This window comes from Homalodisca vitripennis, chromosome 4 (assembly GCF_021130785.1).
Source record: "Homalodisca vitripennis isolate AUS2020 chromosome 4, UT_GWSS_2.1, whole genome shotgun sequence".
Taxonomy (NCBI): domain Eukaryota; kingdom Metazoa; phylum Arthropoda; class Insecta; order Hemiptera; family Cicadellidae; genus Homalodisca; species Homalodisca vitripennis.
The window spans coordinates 160,765,189-160,789,799 of record NC_060210.1 but is presented as its reverse complement, the minus strand read 5'-3'; the positions used below and the strand labels follow the sequence as shown (position 1 = coordinate 160,789,799).

The following is a 24,611-nucleotide window of genomic DNA, read 5'->3' as shown; positions in this document are numbered from 1 at the left end:
AGGTATCTGCTGAACAGCTGAACTTGACAACCGCCTAACACTTCTGACAGTTCTGATTTTGACAGTTGCTTGACGCCTTTGGTCTGATGCTTGACGCCTTTGGTCTGAAGGATTTGCCAATACATAAGCAATGACTATTTCTGAGCTCAGTTTTAAAGCATCTAATATCTCACAGCATAAACAATCTTAACATTAGCAGTGCTAGTCCAGCTTAAGGTTCTTTTCCGTTAATTCACTACCATTAGTTTTATGGTCTGGAATTCCGTTAATTCCAAAAAAAGAAACATTGCCGGAAATTTCCCCCGGTGTATATAAATAATATCTCTATTACTTTAGTAACAAAAGACCCTAGCTTGCCTATTCAAAACTCAGATCACGCGATGCTTGCCCGCTGCGCAGCGCTTCGCGCTGCTTGCTCTTTTAGAAAAAAATTAACTCGAGCTTGCAGAGTCCAAGCCCAGATCAATAACACCATGACTGATTACACACAAAAAACTCAGACAGAATTAACGCAGGTTTCATTACAGGCAATAGTTTTGGATTATTTGTATCCTTTTGAATTATAAATAAAACATATGACGGCGTGTAAAATGTTTTTTAGATGCTATTTAAATCACTTCATTCTAGGTATTTACTATTATTAACTAACACAATTGGCTAAAGAAAACCAAAATTTAATCTAATTTAAGTACAAACATCATTGGTAGTGAATTAACGGAATTCCAGACCAAAAAACTAATGGTAGTGAATTAACGGAAAAGAACCCAGCTTAATATCGATTGTGTGGCATGTTTAATACACCGACCTCTAGAAAGTAGACCAAGGGAAATAATAAACTTAAAACATTCATATAACTGACAATTACAAGAGCTCCTCGGAGATTAACTGCTCGCAATCTTGAACGTGCAAGACCACGTCATTCAGGACGCAGAAGGACAACATTGAGTCACTACAAGTGTCTGTATGTGAAGAAGAATTTCGTTATTGTCTAGCCCCTTTTAGACTACTAGTACTTTCCCAACCGGTCTATTGTTGGTACAAACCAATACTTCTATTTATATTGTCTAACTATTTTTCTTTACCTTGCTCAACGTTGAGAAAAGTTTTGGTTTTACAATGTTAAAAGTCACATTCGTTAAAACAATCCCATGCGTGAGCTATATAAATTGTCTATCAAAAGTCTGCAAGATTGTACACATTTATACAAAAAAAATCAGATTTGTAAAGAATTATTGCCACATTTAAAAGGTTTTAATAGTAGTTGTTGTCTGGCACAACCTAAATTATCAACATAAAACACCAATACATACACAAACACAAATGAAACAACACATGCAAGCAATGCATGTGACAACAGAAACGTTATCTCTAAGATAAGGTTTAATTAATTTTCAGGATAAAATAACAATAAAATCAGTGATTATTATAAACTTTCTTGGAATTATCTGTCTAGTGTGTGACGCTAACAACATAAACAATCTAGGTCATTCCAAGGTTGTGCTAAAAACTATTTTTTTCCAACCGTATCATTTTCTGGGCTTTATTTCCCCCCTTACTACATTATTTAGCAAGCTATTTAATATTACTTTCTCTTCAACTTGAAAGTAATATCATTCAATAAACCTCGGACATGTTTAGTGAAACTACCTTCAAAATGAACCTGAATTGTTCTCGTCTTAGTTTAGTTACAATCTTGTACATGATGACTTGTTTCGTTCATATTATTTTTGTTTCAATTCATACACATTGTTAAATGTCTATTCCGACTAAAAAATACTGATGGTTATTTACATCTTGCAAAAAAGGTGGGAAATCAAAATTGAATAGTGATTTCGAGTTTAGACATTGGTCTTGTGTATCAAAATCTATTTCCGGGGTATTAGGTTGGTAAGTTACATAATTTTAAACCAGTTTTGAAGTAAATTATATTTAGATCTAAGGAGTGCTTTTCTTCTCTAAGAAAAAAAGATTACGATGTTCGGAATAATCATTAGTTTTTTGGTACACAGTTAAAGTCGTCATCATCTGGGCGTGGAGCACTCAATATGTCTACTATACTATGCGGACGAAGCTCATATGCCGTGCCGAATAGCTGCCATAACACAAGCTGCAGAAACTGTCTCTTTAAAATAATGAGTTTTTTAATACAATGAAAAGTTATATTTGCTTAAGCACATTTAACATACCGCATTCTGTATTCCAACACCATTACTAGAATACAATACAATATTTCCCATCACCATGTGTATATATATATCAATATATATATATATATATATATATATATATATATATATATATATATATATATATATATATATATATATATATATATATATACAACCGCACACACACACACACACACACACACACACACACACACACACACACACACACACACACACACACACACACACACACACACACACACACACGTTTTTGACATATGTAGTATTAATGTATGTGACTTAATTCTCGGTAGGATGAAATAAATACCGAATTAGTCATTTACAACTACAGAAACCATGAAAACATTCAGTGAAATATTTCCAGGATGAAGGAAGATACGCTCAGAAAGCGAATAATTCTAATTCCTCAGAAGCTGTTATAGTCTTAGATTATCACTATCACAATGGAAGAGAAGAACAGACGAGAGTAATCTTACCTACAGAGTACTTACCTCCCTCATATCCAAGGAGTGAGTTATTAAATACATGACTAATTCGTCTACGCCCTCCAAACTCCAAGTCTCTACCGTAGTGCCAGAGGAAGTCACTAAAATATCACCTAAGTGCACAACCACCTACGCGCTACACATTCTACCGAAGAAGCGTCAGAGAAAGTAACCTGCATAGTGCCTAAACCCTTGATCGCCTACGCACTGCAGACTCTGGCGGAGCTGTGTTAGAGAAAGTTATCTGAAAAGCCGAAATCCAAAATTGCTACGGTCATTAGTTTTTAAACTAATTCCTAAACGAATAATGTTTTGAAACGAGTCATTCAGTAGTCGTTTCTATTATTATCTGGATGTTACTTCACAACTAAACAAAATTGCATATAAATTAAATATATATGTTTATCTGAAGGAATTCATGTACCTCGAAAAGAATTGCATTCTTTCATAAAATAATCATTTAAAATAAAAATGAAGGGTTAAAAATCTTTGTCGGAAGAAAGAAGAATAGGAAATCTTAAAGCAGCAGATGACAGTGATGGCAAAAATCTACAAAAAAATTATGGTTGACTGTAAAGTCGGTTTTACGGGCGAAGATTTTACGTGACAACGTCTTTTTCTCGGTAGAATATTTATTGATATGAATATTATTAAATTGCACAATAGGAACAAGGAATTGAATGAAAATAAGAATTGCACAAATTTTAACTATAGAAATATATTTTGTTTACTAAAACATTGTACATAATTTGAAATTAATTAAAATTTGTTATTGTAAATGGTAAAGTTGAATAAAACATTTACTAAAATTGGAATTTGAAATTCTTGCTAAACACAGTTAAATTCTAACTCCGCGCGTGGTGATTGGTCGGTTTAGTTCGTTTGTTTGGTCGCACTGTTATGACAGGTTAGAGGTTATAATTTGTTATTTTAAATGTTTGACTAGCAATACGCGCTGTTTCTTCTCAATCGACTGAATTACGATTGATTGCAGAGTGATTTAAACTAATAATTTACTTAACACTATCAACATTTGTCAATAGTATGACATAACCTATAAACTCAGTTTCTCAACTTTTGTGTCAATCTAACAATTAATCAATCAATCATAGTTTACGATAATGAAATATCAGTGTACAATTATTTACCTTTATTGTTGTAGTTGTTGTAAATGACGAATCTAAGCACTCCACATTTTCACGAATAAACATAGTTATCTGCTTTATCCCGTGCGGCGGACCCACTGGACGGGCATCGTAACGTTACCGGGCGTTACACTTTTTCATGAGTGACTCCGAGCCGTAACCTAATTTAAGACGTTGTCACGTCAAAAAGTTGAAAACTGTGAGAATCAGTATAAAATGGCTTAAGTTTAAACAATATTCTGATTGAATAGCAAAAGGGTGGGTGGGCGGTCCGTGATGCCGTGAGGTAACTGGTAATATATTAAGAAGAATGTTTAGGTTTAGGCAATGAAACTCTGTACGGCTACCGGTTGCCAGTCCGAGTCACGGTGGATCCATAGGTGGTTGAGAATGGAAACATAAAAATAAATAATGGACTTTCCAACATAAAACAAAAGAAGTGTAAAGACAAGAGGCAATGGAAAAGAGAGTTAAGGGAAATCACTCCCGAATCAAAACTGGCAATCAAAAACTAAAAAAGAAATGCTCTGCTGGTTTTTTAACCCTCTATTATGTGCTTTTACTATTTAGTATTCTATACCCTCCAGACCCTCCGGTATGAGAGGCGCAATTGCTTGAAGTGCTTAGGGTTCGAGTGAGGTTAAAACGGCCTTGTATACGAGCTGCTGCTACTATGATGCCGATAAAAAAATGTATCAATACTGAACACCAAATTTGTACTTTTAAAGTTACATTAAATTAAGTTAATAGAACTGTCTCACAATTAAAAAAAAAACTTGTTTGAACCACATTTTATATTGTCACCAAAAATATATCTATACGAATTCTATAACAGAGTGTTTGCCTGACAAATTCCAACTTTCACGCACTAAATTAAATAAATAAGAAAATCTAGTCAGAAAATAAAATATAATTTTAAAATAATCAATTACAACAAAAAGTATACCTCGAAAGTTGTCTTAAAATACTAGTCAGGTAAACTAAAATGGCTCAAAATCCTGCTTGGAACCACATTTAAATAAAACTTTAAACTTTCAAAAATATTAACTAAGAAGTAATGTTTTACTTAAAAAAAAAAAAAAAACTCTTCCTCGTTATTGTAATTTCTTATTAATTCCTCTATATCATCATACAATTTTTAATTCTTGTGAACGCTTGTGTTAATTCAGGAGTAAACTCTTTAACATCTGAAAAAACTTTTAAATACTTGTAAGCACTCTGAATCTGAAAATCAATACAGACAAATTAGTGACCAGAAAATTGTATATTTTACTGATAAAATATTTAATCGAATTTATGGCTTACTTTTCAATTTAAAAAAGGCAAATGGATTTATTGTCTTCGAAATAGTTTATCAAAGTAAGGAAACGACTTAAATTATAAGATGTATTAACTAAAGACACCACTAGTGTTTTATCGTTTGACTTGCACAGAAAGATGTCTGTTTGATTAATGAACAAATCCCGATTGGAAATAATAAAGGAGGGTTCACAGGGAAGAAAAAGCACAGCAAAAAAGTCGAAGAAATATATAAGTTGCTTGTCTGTGTGAATAATGTGCAGACATTCGAATCAATTGCCCTGTCCCTGATATGCTTGTCTTGTTGTTGGCCTGTCTGCCCGTCCAACTACACTATATCACGAGATTTATTCAATAGAGTCCAGTAGTAACTTTTACATTAAAATTAAATCTTAATTATAAACAGTAACCAAAAGTGAAGCCTAAACTTTATGTGATTACGCCATAAATAAAATAAAATAGGCACAACGGCCAGTAATTCTAATTAAGACAATGACGAAACTTAAAAAAATAATATTGTTCAGTATCAATTCCTCTAGTGTCCAGCATCATTTCTAATAACTTTCCTATGCACGAACAACGTTCACAGCACCTAATTCTCCACTGCCGCCAGTCTCTGCCGATTGCCAAAGCAGCTTCACAGGAAGTATCCTGGAAAATAACCAATATTAATTTAAACATCTTTTTCGGATCCTCTCTGGGTAATAATAAATTGTAACGGAACCAAAAATTGTGTGACGATCTCTCTGTGATAAGATATATAGAACGTAGACTACTAGTGAACATTCATTAATTGATACTAATGAATCAGGACTATCGCCTTGTACCAAAAATACACAATTCACTATATTATTTATTGTTGTTGTGCTTCTAGATCCACGCTCTTTGAAAATCTCTATGGAAAACGGCCCAGCTATAGACTTTAACGTTTAAAAAAAATAGGTGATTTGCGGGTTGGCGGGATTTTGAGATGTTTTTGTGCAAATTGACTATTTTATTGTTTATATTAGATATTTTGAAACAATAATTGTAATTTGAAGTTAAATACTTAAATCGCCAATTATTAGTTAAAATTAAGCCATTGGCACGATTTAAACAATTTTTGTGTTACTTATTGCGTAATAATAATAATAATAATTTCACACTTGGAGAAGTTAGGTTATGTTACATAGTTGCCTTCAAAATTTTAAAGAGTTTTAACTTTGGGAAACTATATTTTGTAAACTTAATATTTTGACAGTTTCGTGTCTTATATTTTGATCTTTGAGTTAAACTATAATCATGAGTTTGTGGGTAGATAAATATCGTCCAAATTCATTACAAAAGCTGGACTATCACAAAGATCAAGCAAACCATCTTAAAAATTTGGTAAGTTTATTTGGTTAGTAAAAAAATTGTACAAATGGGGCACAACTGAAACAATTAGATATGTAGCCAAATTTATGTATAAGAAAACAGTTAGTGGCCTTTTAAGTACTGCCTAGTTTCTGGGGTCAGGTGACAAGGAGGCAATGTACTAATGGTTTCTAGCCTTACTGTATTTAATTTCTAAATTAGTTTCTTTAACCCTTTAATGCTGTAAATTTGTTCAAATTTTTTAAATTTCACACCAGGTAGGGTACGATAAGGGGACTCGGTTTTTTTATATCGAAATTGGCAAACGATATTACTTAATCATAACCATTGATATAATCAATCAATACTGATTAATTATTTTAAACAATTAATCAGTACATAAGTAACATTTTATTATTAAGAATGGCTGTCAATTTTAGAAAACAACACGACATTGCTTTGAAAGATGATAACACATGTTTTACGTGGCTTCAACATGTTGGACTCGTACTGAAAAACCCATTATGTGGAATTTGTAAGAAATAAACAACTGTAACTGTGAGAGGAGCAAATATGGTCGTCTTCAGTTTTACTAACTTTTGTTATAATAATTTGTTTCATCACTGTAAGTATTAAATTCGTATGTTAATTTAAAACATATGATTGTTATTGAGGATTATAGATACTTTTATATTGATTGATAGTCTAGGATTTGAGATGCGAATATTAGGTATTATATTCTTTGATATAAAAAACTGGGTCCGCTTATCGTACCCTAACTACATCTCTGAGCATGGCTGAATTGGACGACCTCGGCCTACTCATTGCAGGCCTATGTTAAGGACATCAATGTTTTTATTCTTCTATTTTACAATATCTTTTATTTCAGTAACAATATATTTGACCTTTATCAATAATAAACATACACGATCGTGGAAAAATGTAGTGTTGTTGTTTTTTATTTTCGGCTTTCAGATTGTAGAGTGTTAAGTGTATTTTTGTTGTCAACAAGTACATTGAAAAGGGGAGACTTAATAAGCAGCCTACACTCGTTATTCAATTAATTGTTATTATCAGACAATTTAATTTATTATCCAACTTCGATATGAAACAATTGTACACAATAAGAGTTATAATAAATTACGGTAACAAGAAGAATCTCGTAACCAACTATGGTCTAGACTTAGATATCAAAGAAATCTTATAATATTTATAATGTAAATATTTGTTCCAAGGAACACAATCTTTATTATGCAAAAAGCTGAGTTTTTAGTGGTTGTGAATCCCACTCATCAGCGGAGTAAACTGACGATGCATTCTATTGTCACAAAACAAGTTGTTAGTAAAAAAGAATTAAAAAGTTGTAATTATGATAACCATAATAGTTGATTACTATGACTGACGCAATTAAATGTCTTGTTTAGGCCTATTTTCTGGCCTAAACAAGACAATATGGCTGTTTGTTGGAGATTTTATCTTCCGATTCAAAATGTGATTGTCTTTCAAAATAATTTACAAAAGGCAAAAATTGTAGATTTTCCTACTCTGAAACCAAACTGAGACTATTAATATGTAAATTACGGGAACTTTATAAACTGGATGCAAACTATATTCTTAAATGTTGTGTAGACATCTGACAAAATAGATCTATACTGTCACACCTTTTCATTTCTGTTGCATTTACAATAACTTATTTTAATATTTGATGGCTATCTAAGTAAATTTTACAGCAGTAATTCAGCATCAAAAACTGATTCATACTAAAACCATGATTGGTGAGGAAGGCACCAGGACTTATAGGCAGATTATCTGCATGTTTTTGTTCAGTAAGTGAATTATAGTACCATATTCTGTTTCAGGTTCAACAGGGTGATTTCCCTCACCTTTTATTCTATGGGCCTAGTGGAGCTGGAAAAAGAACCAGGATAATGGCTCTGTTGAGAGAACTGTATGGACCAGGAGTAGAAAGATTAAGAATGGAGCATCTGAATTTTCAGGTAACAAACTAGTTTGCCATGTTATCCAAAAATATTTTGAACTAGTACTTCACTTTTCAATAATCAGTAGTGTTAAAAACAAATTTACTTTATGTATTTCCTTTTGTGATGTGTCTGATGAATATAGCCTTGCTATCGAAAGGCCTCACAAAAATAAAAAGTTATTAGTATTGGTTGGTGTGTTCTCATAGTAGTGAATAATGAGTAGTGCTCCTTAAAGACAAAATTCAAGAAATGTTCAATGTTTTTGCAAAGTTCTCAGTTAATGATGACAAGAATCAGAACTTTTAAAATTATTTTCAATTAAAGATAAATTTTCTTCATATGTGTTAACTATGCACATATTTACATAATTATCAAAGCTGAGGTAGAGTGAATACAATTGGTGAACAAATTATCAGAAGAGAAAGAGGAACGATAACAATGAATGGGAGGAATTAACAATGACAAAACAGCACCGTGTGCACAATAATATGTTAAGTTAAAATATAATCTGAATTTAATTTAAGGGAAATGTACAAGTGCTATTCAAGTCCTTAGTGTGGTTTTTATAATTACCAAAGTTTTTTTAATTATAACTGGAACCATACATTAATATGCCAATAAACTGTAACATTGGGTGGAGTGAATAAAAAGTAGAAACTAATGCCTAGACTAAGCAATAAATGTTTGTGAGGTGAATAAACAAGAACTAATTCCAAGTTACTACTACCAGAATAGAATCTACATGGAAGTTAAATTTGAACTAACTTTTGCTTTTATCGAACCTACCAATAGTATGAGCCAGAACTAAAATAATTCTTTTTGTCACTAGAAGTTATGATTTATTCCTTTTGTAGGAGAACAAAATTTGATTTTCATTACACTACGCTGTATTGAATAGTTTTTATATCTGCTTTTGTACGAGGGTCGTCCACAAAGTAACCTCCGTTTTGAAATAAAAAATAAACCAGTTGAGATACAAAAAGTTTATTATATAAATGTTAAAACTACAGCTTTTCTCTACTTTTCTACATATTCACCATACAAATTCAAGCACTTATCATATCTTTTAACAGTTTTTGAAATTCCGTCTTTAAAAAAATCTGCCGCCTGAGAACGTAGCCAACCTGTCACAGCGTTTTGAAGCTCTTCATCACTCGCAAACCTCTGAAATGCAAGCCACCGCTTCATGTACGGGAAAAGATAGAAATCACTGGGAACCAGGTCCGGACTGTAGGGGGTGGGGGGTGGGTCAAAAACGTCCCATTTGAACTTTTCCAAAAGTTCTCTTGTTCTTTGAGCTGTATGAAGGCGGGCGTTGTCATGGACAAACACAACACCAGATGTCAGAAGACCATGGCGCTTGTTTTGAATCGCTCGTCGTAGCCATTTTAAGGTTTCACGGTAAAAGGTTTCAGGAAAATGATCCGAAAGTTCCGAGATTGTGAAGCGACGGTTCTTGCGAATTTTCTCATCCACTTTTTTCACCAAGTCATCACTGACGAGAGATGGCCTACCACTCCGGTCTTCATTGTGAACGTTCGTTCTTCCATTAAAAAAAAACGAACCCATTGACGGACTACACCTTCCCTCATAATGTTTGGGCCATACACCGCACTCAATTCACGATGAATTTCAGCTGCTGTGTAACTTTTCGACCACAGAAATCTTATTACACCACGTACTTCGCACTTGGCGGGATTTTCTATCATAGCGCTCATGTTTTTACGTTGTAACAAGAGAACTCGCGATCGCACGATGCTCTCCCTTGCACAGCTAGAAGCGTACTGAACGGCTTCGCACACCGATGTAAGAATGGCGGCGCTACCCCCACTACTTATCGCGCCACGCCCAAACGGAGGTTACTTTATGGACAACCCTCGTAGTTACAAAACATCTTTTTAGAGGTTGAAAATAAAAATATTTCCATGCTAGTCAGTAAATTGTTATCTGAGATTCAGCAGATTTAAAATTAGAAGGAAATATCAATTTGTATTAAATTAATAGTCTTAGGTATTGAGAATTAGAGTAATATTTTTTGGTTTTCTTGTTTAATTAGTAATAACTTTTTCTTTTGATCTTAAAGATATTAAATAAGGGTGTCATATGACTCTAACAGTTTCAAAGGCAGTGAAAGAAGCTCATACTGCCTAACTCATTTCTAATACTCTTCAAGTTATTCTGTCACAGTAATATAAGAACAGGATGGACTATTCATCCTTTGTATGATGTACTTAGTATCAAATCAGCATTGGATCATGAAAATTTTATAGTTGCTTTTGTTTATGAATGGATATACAGGGCGGCATAAGATATCCAGATTATTTTGATAGGAAAATCAACAGCATTCCGCTAACTAACGAAGGAGCTTGAGCTGCATTCTATTACAAATACGCTTTGTTCAGATTTTAAGCATATATTGAAGAGCTGACAGAAAACCATGTTTCTATTCTATAATTGCAAGTCACTGGAATTTGTAAAACTCACCACATTAAGTGATAGCTGTGATCGTAGCAATATGAAAATCGTTTGTTATACCAGAATGTCTGCTTCTGACTGATTCTTCCACAAAAGTACTATATCTTTCAAGCTTACTTCGAAATATTAGTCTGGACAAGCGTAGGAGAAGAAAATAAACTTAGATAAATGGGGTTGGAATCTAAAAATAATTTTATCCCCAATACTTTGTGACACCACCAGCTCCAGATTACCTACTTCCTGTGCTACCGTGATGCAGATGTAAACGTAACATACTGTCCTGCGAGTAACAGTCTTGTAGGAGCAAGAGAATACCTAAGCATGGTCGCAAAAACAATAAACCTACTTCTGATTGTGAATACCATAACAACAATGAAAAAGAGTAACAAATTTGAGGCTTTTACATTACTCTCAACTCTAAGATTGGTAAGAAACCTGTATAAGAAAGATATTCAAATTATTAATGTCAATGTATTATTATTTTACTTTTATTAATTCATTTAATTTTCTTTCAAGACTCCTTCCAACAAGAAATTGGACATAATGACTCTGGCAAGTAACTATCACATTCAAGTGAACCCAAGTGATGCAGGCATATATGACAGAGTGGTAGTTATGGAATTGATCAAGAATGCAGCTCAAACTCATCAACTGGATTCTTCTGGTCAGCGAGAGTTCAAAGGTAAGATACCCACAAGTTAGTTAATCCTTAAAAATTACTCCTTGAGTTTCATATTTTCAACCGGTAATGAATCAATAAAGGCTGTAACCAGTTCTGGACTATTAACCCTTACAGGACCTTTGACAATGCTAATATTTCATAAATAGGCATACAGCTGAGCAGTAGCATCACCCTTGGTTTTCAAAAGATTAATCCATTCTAAAACTGCTGATTCTATCTACAAAATTCCTGCCTAAGTAGTTTCTAACAATATTATAGCAAATCATCTCAAAACATACATTTTGGCAGTTGAACGAATATCCATGAAAAGTTTACACAGGATAGAATTAATCTAAATTAATTAATGTTATAATTGTTAATAGTTCACAGCACAATTTTTAAATCTACAAGTTTAGTTTTTAGTGAAACTACATCTGGAGGCTCTGATTAACTCTCAATTTGTTGATTCTGGATCCATTTATCTTACACTGTTAACTCAATGACTTATGACTGTTTCCTGTGTTTAAGTTCTTTTGATCCTTGAATATTTGTGACCTGTTGTCCTTTGTCTCCAGGACCTCTTTTCTACTGGCCTCAGATAAGTGGATTCTTTTTTTTTGGATCTAGTTATCCATTCAGTACTTATGAATTATACTAACCACACTTATTTCTAGTACTTTTTGTATACTTTTTATAAAAAATTACAAACATTTACCATAACTGCCCCATACTTGTATTAACCTCCCTTCCCAACCCATATCTTTACTTGTCAAACCTGTATTTTAATCCTATTATATTTTTAAGTAGACAATTGCAATCAGTATTCTAAGTAAATTAACACGTGTAGTAGAGATGTATTAAAAAGGTCTTGCAAGGAGTATTAAAGAATGTAGTTTGTAATTGAAAAAGATTCTTTAAGTGGGCAGAACATACCAATGTAGTTGAATCCTCAGGAGGATGTTGTAGATATAGTTGGAACAGCAGGTCAGGCAACAATCCTGTAGATCATGTTCTAGCAGGGACTTAGTAGTCAATACACTCAGTAGCTTAGAACAGTTTAGATTGTAGTTGACTGCATTAGAGCTCTAAAGTTATTCTTAAGTGTAAGACAAAATCAGCTTCAGACAGAAAAAATTGAAAAATTCTTAATTTTAACAGGCAATGTTAGGACCACATTTTCCTTTCTTACACTTAACTTGTATTATCAAAGAACAATAAATAATTTAACATTGTGCTATCTAAAAATAGCTTTTAATATCCATTAACAATAAAACTGAACATAACAAAAAATAAACTAAAACAATTTTTACATTATCATTTAACTAAAAGGATTTATCTCTAAAAAGAAAAAAATACCATACTCCATCACTTGTACACACAAATATCCGTCAATGATACAGACCAGTGCACTTAGGATTGATCGGTGCAGTGTAGTATGTGTGGTTTTCTAAATTTCATGATTGTGTTATGTGTAATAGAAGAAATGTTATAAAATACAAACAAGAATTAAAAATACTGTATCAAGGCAAAACGTAGAACTATCACGGTCCATTGATTCTTATCCAATATTGTTTTAATTTAATTGTATTTCAGTTTTTGTAAGAAATACATAATATTGTTATACAAACTGTTATCACATTTTATTGAACCTTTGTAATGATACACATTTGTACATGTTGATGACCCAACTTTGTTTCCAAAAATACACTGCTATTAAAAGTTTGCAGGCTTTCAAGTCATCTAATCCTCCCTCCATCAATTCCACTTCCACCTCCACTTCAGTGTACACAGTGTTTTGTGTGTACACTGGATATTTCCACCCAGTCATAATATTTACGAGTGCTTATTGATAATATTATTTTTTTCTCAAATTTACTATATTATAATTTTTATGTAGATTTTGTTCAACTTTGCCAATGCTTGGAAAACAGACTGTTGTATTTTTTACAAATCTTATACAAGAATTACATTTTATTTTGAATTTTAAAATACAATTTTACTGTTACATATTTAATAACTATTAAAATGTTATCTAATAAAATAAAATCTGCAAATGTTCAGTTCTTAGGTTCATTTCACCTTCTGCTTAGTGCAGCGGACATCAGAAATCTGAAACTGTCACAGACTTGAATTCTGAAATCTGGAGTTTACATACGTATAAAGAGTTGGTGGCAGTCGTTCAAAACTGCTTGAAGACGTTTGAAACTCTAATTTCAATATCAGAGATACTAGATTACAAAAGAGATTTATCTGGTTTACCCAGAAGCTATCCAGTGTAATCTAGATGAATATTGTTCTCATTAGCTCATCAAGTCCATAATTGAGTAAGCTACAATGTTTTAGATAGGGTGCCACAATAAAATTTGTCATCAAATTACAAATGTTTATGATGTGTGATTTTTTATAGAATTACCAGTCAATGGTAAACAACTTTCCTTGAGAGAATTGAAATAAATTAATCTGTTTTAGTGATTTTATTGGATGAAGTGGATCGTTTGACGAAAGATGCCCAGCATGCCTTGCGAAGAACAATGGAGAAGTATATCGCTACTTGCCGCCTGATACTCTCAGCCAACTCCATATCGCAGGTGATCCCAGCCATTAGATCACGATGCCTTGGTATCAGAGTTCCTGCTCCTACGCATCAAGAAATTGTCTCAATTCTTCAGGTACTTTTATCAGTAATGGTATAGGATGCTATTTCTTTATAAAGAACATATATGACGTTTTTAACTTGGTACATTTGTAGTAAAATATGTATTACATTTTTAAGCTAAACATGAGTTTACTGTGACTTATTAATATTTGACTGCAGCTATTATTTGATAAGTGTCTTTAGTGTAAAAAATTGATATAGGTAGCTTTGGCATCAATAAGTTAATCCTCTTAGCTACCACAAATTATTTTTCATTCTCAGGCAATGCTAGAAAGAGGCAAGTTACATTGTTAATAGTAAAGACTAGAACTAAATAAATTAATACATTTATTGTTTCCAAAATTAAGAGAATGGATCATGCTTGGCAAACTCGTGGCACATCACGAGTGCTCATTATGAATGTTTCTTTCCAACTTGCTTTGCCTTACTGACCTTTAATGTAAACACTGCTGACATTTCAGAAATAAAAACCTAAATGAGATTATATGTAATTTTACACTGACTTTGATGTTACACTAAATGTGCTGTCTAAGTAAAACCTTGTCTGCCTATTCCGCTATTAACCCTTTAAATCCCGAGTTCTTCAGTGCTACACATCCCATTGACATTGGGTTTTTATCTAAATATAACACTGTTTTTGCACATTTGAGGTTTTAACAAAAGTACATAAATATTGATTGTGTTAAGTGTATATAGTTTTAAAATTTTAGCCCTTTTGAACATTCTGGATAACATTTCTTTTTAAACATGTATAATAAATGTACAGTATATTTACAGATTTATAATTTTTTGTAATGTAAAAGAAGTACATTCCAACTAAAAACAATATTTATATTGTAAGGTGTCAAAGCCTCAATAACTTATGTAAGTATTTAAAAATATAATTTGTGTAGCTAGTACAGTAAGGATTAATACATGATATGCTATTTATTACATTATTTGCCTCATTTAAATGAATTTTTGAATACTGTTCAAAATCAAAACAGTTCGGGTATTACCAGGGAATCTTTATGCTCATGAATGTAAGAGTTTTTATTTAAAAAAAAAACCATCATAATGATGGCTTTATATCCCAAAATTTGAAGGATTGTTTTGATTTAATTTTAGGTTCAATGTAAATAACTTATAGTCATTATTATCTCAATAAAAATAAAACTATTTGATGTAAGAATATCTGGATTTGGCATTGTGACTGAAAGATTTATGGTAATGAACGGATTGTTTATAACAAAGTCTTTAAGTGTTTTATAATTGTGTGTTCTATAGAGTGTATGCAAGAAGGAAGGCCTCGTCTTACCTGGAGAGTTTGCTGACAAGATAGCAGAGAAGTGTGACCGTAATCTCCGCAGAGCTATTCTCATGTGCGAAGCGTGCAAGGTTCAACAGTAAGTTAAGCAATACCTCAAAATAAAAGAAAAATTATCCAAAATTTAAAGGAACCACTTGCATTCAACACCTAACCCCATAACAGATTTTGTTGAGTTAATTCATCTTTAATTTATGACTAAAAAGGCGCCGCTGATGAGTTAATGTATTGTCCAACAGTGACCCATTTCATATTGATCTGTGATGGATAGCGATTCGAGTAGTAAGGAAACTGTGAAATAAGTAATAGTATATTGTTTACTGTTTTGCTGCTAGATAGGGTGGCGACCCTGATCGGTGTACATTGAAACTGTTTTGCAATATTACAAACAACTGGTACTCATATGTCTTCCTGGTAAACACATGTTTAGTGTAACTACAGTTTATTGCAGAGGTGTTTGTTAAATTGTGTTAATTCAGAGTATTATTTTGTTGTATTTACAATATAGTTTATCTCAGGATAAACTTGGGTTTATCTTTACATGACAGTAATATATGTGCCTAGAGTTGCATTAACTGTAAAGTGATTGTGAAGTAGGTTTATGCATGGCTCCTTGTGTCAAAGTTTTCCATGCTTGAAAAGATCTAAAATTGGCATTATCAAACGAGTGTGAGTAAATATGTGTGAAAAAGTGTTGTATCTTGATTTTCATTCATGTAAAAGACCTATTTCAAATCCAACCAAACAGTGAAAAAGATGAGCTTTGCAAATTTGTAGCTTAAAAAAATCATTTTGTATGTTTTGCAATTATAATAGGCTATTAACAATAACACATCATGTATTGCTTTTTTTGCTATAATGAGATGGAAAAACATATATTTCTTATAAACTTTGACGTTAAGTAACTACACTCAGACGTTGCAGTCATGGACAAACTAAACGTTATTAACACTGAAAGCAACGTAACAAGCTTTTCAGTACTTATGACAAAAATTGACATCATAATTACCCGAAAACTGCATTTGAGAGTTTTGTTTTCAATCATTCTTCAGATTGTACTGAAATTTACTTGAACGTTCTTAGGGATCCTGGTATGAATATAGATGTTTTCTTATATCAAAATTTTCCCCTGGGCTACGCCCCATTGGTCTGTAAAGTAGTGAAAATTTTCATCTTGGTCTCTAAATAAATATTAATTGAACGAGCCTGTTAAATGTAATCAGCTATTGTGTAAACATTGTTTTATGACAGCATAACCATTATGTTTAATTAATTTAACCATTATTTTGAATTTGTTTAAATTTATAGTGTCAAAACTTCATATTGCAACCTTTTGTGCAACCACTATTAAGTAAGAAAATTAAAAGTGTTGGTACACATATAATCTTAACTATACATTTATAGCAAATAATAATTATTAGATATAAAATACAAAGTTACTATACACTTTTATGGTAAATTTAAATACCATAATAATACCATACAACCATAATATTACTTTTTGCAAGTAGTAGACTTTACAGATATGAAACTGCAAGTGTAATCCCAAAGCAATATATCAGACACTAAATGCAATTTTTTAATGATATAAAATCATTGAAGAACATTGCGTCCATATTTCACTCAGTCGTATGATATTATAAATGCTTTCATTAAGAAGAAAGCTAAGAAATTCAACTTTGGTGTTTATTCACATTGGTCCAAAATGATTCCAGTGTTATTGAAATTGTTGGAACTATTCAATTAGAATAGCAATGCAGAGGAATTGCGGGCAAAGCCCTGAGTAAGCACTAGTAGGCTATAATATGAACTTGCGGGCAAAAGAAATCAAAACTAAGAGCTGTATCTAGTACAAGTAGCCTTTTTTACATATATATATATATAAAAAACACTTACATAAAATAAATTTTTAAAAATTATGTTTTCATAAATTGTAACTTTATTATCTATAAGAAAATAAATGTGTCTCCAATTTACTATAAAGATATGTTATGTAAGATTTTAGTTTTCTGCCATGGAATGGCTGCAAAGTTCCTTGCTATAAAGGAATAATCAATTGAATCTATGGATGATTACTATAGTTTAACAGAAATAATTTTTTAACAGATATCCATTCACCAATGACCAGAAAATAGCTGAACCAGATTGGCAAGTATTTTTGCGTGACACAGCCAAGGCAATTCTGCAAGAGCAAAGTCCAGCTAAGCTAATGGCTGTTCGTACAAGACTATATGAGCTTCTGGTTCACGGCATTCCAGTGAATGTTGTTTTCAAGGTAAGTTGTTCACACTTTCAAAACTACAAGAAATAATAGACATAATTAGAAGTAGATTCTAGTTTTGTTTTAAACTAGACAATTTTGGATGAACTAGCAACAGAGACATCTGGAGCATTGCACTTGTACTAGTATATTTTCAAATTCAACTTCTTTAAAATTTTATCAATTCTTCCAGACTGTTTTTGAGATAGATTTTTTTGTTGGACTAAGTTACTTAATATATGCATTAATTTTCAAATACTTTTTTCATACAAGGACAGGATAAGAACAATATGAACAAAAACTAATGTACTAAAAAAAGGTATAGGTGTTTAAAGGTATATAGTTTTTCTCTGATCTGAAAACATCACAGCTTATTTAACTCTCCAAGGTCAATATTTTGATGACTCAGATTTACATTAAGCGTCATCATCAAAAGTTTTGACGATAAATATTCGTGTCTTCTTTCATTTTACTGATGCTAATATCGGTAAATTCGCATTATAACCTATACTGTTCAAAAGCTTGTGAGTTTTTATTTGTGTTTAGTAGTATTTTGACTTCTCGTGGTCTGTACTGAAAAATAGTCAGAATAGTTGTTACTGAACATTAGTCAAATGTTAGTCGTTACCGTACATCGTTTTCATCAGCTGTTATTTCCAGCAAAGCGGGAATGCATTGTTTGTGTTGCTCAGATATGAACGTGTGAGTTTTGCTGTTTACAGTCTATTTTGTACTTGTTTTCTTTTCAAATCCTTGTTATGTAGTTACTAATGATTAGAAATGATATTATTGGATGTAAATATTGTTTATGTTTTTCATAAATATACTATTTTGTGCTATTCTATATTTAAATATCAGTTAATAATATAATTGATTGCATTAAGATTTCAATAAACAATCAAAAGCGATGATACACCAAAGATGCGGCCAACTTCAAACAGCCATGGTATGGCTTGGAGTATTACAGTTCTAGAAAGGTCTTTAGGATTTATTTAGAAAAACTAATTCGCATCAGGTTTGATTAAATTACATTGGAGAGTGGAAACAGTGTACATAAAATTGTGCCCGTAAAAAAAACCCAACATAATGAGAGTATTATTTTAAATATGAATAATATTTTGAATTCAAAGGGTTTTTGGGAGGTGGTAAATAGTTTTAATAAACAAAATGAGAGAGTGATAGGAAATATTTCAGTGATCCAGTGGATTGCACATTTTAAGAGCCTGCAAAATCCCCCTGTATTATCAAATTATATCTGCTACGCAGAGCCTCTAATTATGAATGGAACCCTAGATAAGGGACTTGATATAGTTGAAGTCAGGGAAATACTGCGTAAGCTGAAGGACAATGAGGCTCCCGGTTACGACAGAGTCAGAGTCCCGTATGAGTTTTTTTAAATATGCTCCACATTCACTACTTGCAAAAAATACTTACTGTTTATAATAAAATATATTTAAACGGCCAAATACCGGACAGCTTTAAAAAATCTGTTATTTTTCCATTATACAAAACGGGTGAAATCAATGTAGTAGAGAAGTACAGGGGATTATCATTTATAGATAGCGTATGTAAAATATTTTGTAGCATAATTTTAAACAGGTTAGAAAAATGGGTAAACGAGAGAAATATTTTGACTGAATTCTAAGCAGGCTTTAGGAAAGGCTATTCTACTGTAGATAACATTTTAAATTTAACCTGTAAGGTAAACGTACAGTTGGCAAAAGAAAATTGCAAATTATACTGTTTTTATGTTGATTTTTCCTCCGCATTCAACACAATTCTTATTGATTCTCTGTTGTATAAGCTGTTGTGTGTTAGGTTGTCGACTCACATGCTAAAAATACTCAAGAGAAATGTACAACGGACCTTCGACTGGTGTGTGGTGTAAAGAGGGGGTGACGCCTGCTTTTAAACCTGAAATGGGTTTAAGGCAGGGCTGTGTAATGAGTCCTTTATTGTTTTCTTTATTTATTAACGATTTACTGGATTTGCTGGGTGGAGGATGTATTTTCAGGAAAACTAGGGTGAATATTTTGCTTTACGTGGATGATATAATTCTACTCGCACCTACAGCAACAAGCTGGCAGTGTATGATTAATAATTTTAGAAAATTACTGTAAATATGGAATCTAAATGTAAATTTGAATAAATAAAAAATAATGGTGTTCAGAAAAGGGGGGAAGCTGAGTAAAATTGAGAGGTGGCGGTACCAAGGGACAGAGATCGAGGTTGTAAATGAGTAAAAATACTTGGGTGTCATATTTACATCACAGTTATCGTGGAAACATTTTAAAGAAAAATCAAGAGTATCAAAATTAATTATAAATTCAGTCTGGGATGGTCTTTTAAAAGATAAAAAGGTGCCTCTGTTAGCAAAATTCACACTTTTTAATGCTGTTGTCAGGTCAGTTTTGTGCTACAGAGTTCAAGCATGTGGATAAAGAGAATTCGACACAACTGACTAAGTTCAAAGAACGTTTTTGAAAAAATTTTTAGACTGTCCTTTAAAACACCAAATTACACACTTTTCATCGAAATTGGCTCAGAAAATTATACTACTTTACCCTTCAATTTAATCTAAATTATCTCGGAAGAATCTAGAGTATGACACCAAATTGTTTACCTTATATTATTAGCAAAAGAGATTGTATTAAAAAATGTATTCTGGTTCAGGGAGTGGAAGAGGTTAGGAAGTAAGTATGAAATCGAGGTATATTGTAATGTTGATAACATCGTTGAGTTAAAGGGCCAGTTGACTGAGTAGTTAAGGCGATGTGAACAGGCCGTACGTGTGAGAAGGTCTTTCACTTTGTAAGTATTTGTCCTATTCTGGTAACGATTCAGAGAAAATGGTTTGGGAGTAACATACTAAATGAAAAAGAATTTTTTGACTACCTTGATGGAAAGGATTGGCTTCAATTTGAAAAATATATGAGGGATGCGTGGAAAATGCTATGGGATTCCGTCTATGAATTTAATTTTTATTAAATATTAAAATATAAATGAAAAACTATTAGATAACAGTTGTAAGGAGCCCAAAATAAAATTAAAACAAATATTATATTACTTTGTGTGTGTATGTGTGCCTGGATATATATCTATTGGACTTAACGAAGTATTACATTTTCCTGTTCTTTTTTTCTGATATTTTGAACCTTATTTGAATTACCAAACTTAAAATGACTATAGTTTTTGTTAATTACATTTTTTGTATTAATTGTAGTTATAAGAAGTGTACAGAAGTGCCAACCAGACAGATGGTCGAAATAACCATTGTATTTAGTGCTTAATATTTGTTCCTTACTTTGGACTAAATAAATACTAATTTACTTTTAGAGAGCTAAAGCTAGTTCTTTTCTTTCTTTTTTCTTTATTGTACATATTCTTAGAGAACAGAACAAAGGTCAAGAAGAAGTGTTAATGTTATAAATGAGTGTAATAGTCAGTATTTGTAAATTCATTATGTGGTCTTCATTTAGTCAAGGGCTCTTTCCAGGAATTCTTTCACTGAGTAGAAGGGTCTGTCTTCCAGCCACGCTGTTAGTTGTCTATGTCCAGATACTTTCTTGAGGTGTCCAGGCATATTGTTGTAGAACAAGGCTCCTCTGTAGCTAGGCTTCCTTTCATAAGTGGTGAGTTGGGAGTGAGAAATCTATTGCGTTTCTGGTTTTATGTTGATGTAGGTCTCTGTGTCTGTCTTGGTTGGTTTTTACTGCATACAAGATGATTTCTCTTATGTACAGTGCAACTACAATTAGTATTTTAAGTTTTTTGAAAGATTCTCGACAGCTATCTTGGTAGTTTAACCCTGCAAGGCTCCTAATCGCTCATTTCTCCTGTATAAGCACTCTTTCCAGATTTGAACTTGTTGTTCCACCCCATATTGCCAGGCCATACCTTAGATGAGATTAAAAAAGTGCAAAATATGCAATTTTGGATGTTTTTATATCACTTGTTTGTTTAGTTCATCTGATTACATATGTTCCTGAGCTGAGTTTTTTTACAGAGTTGGTCAATATGAGTTCGCCAGGTCAGATTCTCATCTATCACTATTCCGAGATACTTTGTGCTTTCTTCTCTCTTCAGTTCAGGTAGTCCAGCCTCGATTTCCTTTTTCCGAATGTTATAGATCATCTGCAGAGTTTTTTTCTCGTTCAACACAAGGTCATTTGAGTAGCAATATTGTTTTGTCATATTAAAGGCTATATAGGCGTTGATGTCAAGTTGTTCATTTGATTTTTCTGCTACTGTAATGACTGTGTCGTCTGCAAACATAACAGTCTGGCAAGCATCTTTAAGTTGGTCTGGTAGGTCGTTTGTTAGTAGCAGGAATAGGACCGGGCCCAACATTGATCCCTGAGGCACACCTCTCTGCATTGGGGTTAGAGTTCCTATTAAGGGTAGTGAGGGTAATATTTTGTTTTTGTTTATTGTATAAATAAAGCCTTTTTCTTTTCTCCTTCTTATTCTTCATCTACTAATGGTTAGAAATGATATTATTGTATGTAAATATTGTTTATGTTTTTCATAAATATACTCTTTTGTGCTTTTCTATACTTAAATATCATGAATTACTAAAAAAAGTCTTACAGCAATGTATATTTCTGTGTTCATGGCAAAATTTATTATATGAGGCTATTCTAAATGTTGTATTGCTGCTATATTTCAATGCTTTAAGTAAGAACATTGTTACATCAATATGTGATATAAGTACTGCAAGTAGGGACAAATTTCAAATGTGTGCTTTTTCATAAAAATATATTTAAAGAATTTTATTAATATATTATATATATCTATTTAACGCTTAACATTTTTGTTATCAGGAAAAATGTCATACAATTTTGGTATTCTAAATTTAGAATATGTATTTTAAATGTTTTTTTAAAGTTTTCTTTACTTTTTTATTTTTAAAGTAAGAAATTTGTTTTTCTAACCTCATAGTTATACAGTCTAAAGAATCATTTGGACATCTGTTTAAAGCATGGCTTAAGGAGGAAATGGTCAACAAAGAAGGTTTATCACAAAACCAATTCAAATTCAGACACAGTATTGTGAAGGAACAACAGAATAACAGATATAATTGTGTGTGTGTGGATGTTATGAATGAATTGTAATGGAGCTGCGTATGATCCTTAACAGCAGATGCATAGTGAAGTATTTTAAGGGTCTTTGTAGGGTCTGCTGTATTGAAACTTTGTATAAGGTGAGATAGCAGTCTCAGAAGTAGCTCAATTTGTGAGATATGCTGATGATCTTGCCTTGTATCTAGAAAATTAGAAAACATGGAACATACCAATGAATCAGGCAAAATGATCGGTTTTTGGGCCACTTTCACTGGTTACAGTATATATTATTCTACTCTGTTTCACTGTTTATAAGGTTATATCCCTCATTCCATATAATGTATAGAACTATGAGTTATTTACATAATTATGTTTAGGGATTTACTCTTTAGCAAAATGCTCAAGACGATTTTGAAAGTGAGTGCGTTAGCTTCTGTTTTTGGAACATCTGTGTAAAACTCTTATTATACAGTGATTTTTAAAATGTGCATATCTTAACTAAGAATTGTCTGGAATTAGAGTTAATTGTATTACATAAATGTCATGCAAGTCAGTTTTCAATTTGATACATTATCGTGACAGTAAAACTGTTGTTATTATTAAGGGTCTTCTGAAGGAGCTGTTGAAGAACTGTGACATAGAACTGAAGCCTCAGGTGGTGGAGCTGGCAGCGACGTACGAACACCAGTGCTACAGAGGCAGTAAGACCATCTTCCACTTGGAGGCGTTTGTGGCTCAGTTCATGGCCATCTATCTACGCTTCATGGAGGAGAATGTGGGGAATATGTTTTGATAACAGTTTTAAGGGCTAAAATCATTCCAGTGGAATGAAATTTGGATTTGGAATTGGAAATTTGGATAATTTATCAACTTTAAAGTGCTACGTTTATATAAAATCTGTAGTTATCATTGCAAATAATATTTGCAAAGAGCATTAACCCTTTGAGCGCCAAGCAGCTAGCGCGGGGCGAACCCGATACAGCCAGACCAATTACGCCTGGTACATACGAATATGGCCAGTCCTAAATCAGTGTTTTTTGTAGACCTTCACGGTAAATTCTATAACAATTGAGTAAATAAACATAAATGAGTTCTGTTTTTTTTGTTATTGCAGGTAATAATCTGACCTATTTGCAAGTGCTATTTAAATATTTTTCATACTTTTGCAAAATATTAATTTTTTAGTTTACATTTTGTATATATTTTTTTATTAGTAAATTTTAATTTTTGCAGCTACATAATGAAATTTCAACACAATTTAATTTCATTTCTAATATATGCCATGTTACTTCATTATCTATCTAAGAATAAAAATACAATGTTTGAAAGAAATATCTCAAACAACATGTATGATATAATTAATTATTCAGCATAAGTACAAATAGTTACTTTTACATACCTTAGGCATATATGTTTTGGTGAAGCCAAATGTCTGGCCAATGAAGTGGAAATAAGCACTGAATCATAAAATGAGATACAAAAAACACACACAAAAATTAACACACACGAAAAAAACACTTATTTACATATTTACAGTTTTATCCTTCAGGTTTTTTATGGGCAGTTATGTTTCATGAAACATTCAGGGTGAAACACCGGCTTCACAGTTCAGACACATGTTCCGTGTTCTCCGGCGTTTTCCCTTCAGGATTGTTGCGGCCGCTACATACAGTACAACTTTTTTCCTTACCATTTGGAAATTTTTGTAAACCCCGTCTCCTTTGACCATCAGCTCTCTCCATTTCAGCTTCTACA

General features: G+C 32.4%; 1 protein-coding gene across 1 annotated transcript; it reads left to right on the top strand.

The window, feature by feature from the left end:
• The first annotated feature begins 6,070 nt into the window (after positions 1–6,070).
• LOC124360468 (replication factor C subunit 3) lies at positions 6,071–23,697 on the top strand. Its single transcript, XM_046814132.1, has 7 exons — positions 6,071–6,486; positions 8,313–8,450; positions 11,427–11,592; positions 14,041–14,240; positions 15,494–15,612; positions 17,640–17,808; positions 23,461–23,697. Exons 1-7 carry the CDS (start codon positions 6,400–6,402, stop codon positions 23,647–23,649), a joined length of 1,068 nt encoding a protein of 355 aa, XP_046670088.1. The 5' UTR covers positions 6,071–6,399; the 3' UTR covers positions 23,650–23,697.
• The last annotated feature ends 914 nt before the right edge of the window (positions 23,698–24,611 follow it).

Excerpts from the sequence above, each read along its gene's own strand:
- LOC124360468 (XM_046814132.1), top strand. The coding sequence starts at position 6,400 with ATGAGTTTGTGGGTAGATAAATATCGTCCAAATTCATTACAAAAGCTG. Across the intron at positions 6,487-8,312 it reads CAAACCATCTTAAAAATTTG|GTTCAACAGGGTGATTTCCC; the intron begins GTAAGTTTATTT and ends ATTCTGTTTCAG. Across the intron at positions 11,593-14,040 it reads TGGTCAGCGAGAGTTCAAAG|TGATTTTATTGGATGAAGTG; the intron begins GTAAGATACCCA and ends AATCTGTTTTAG.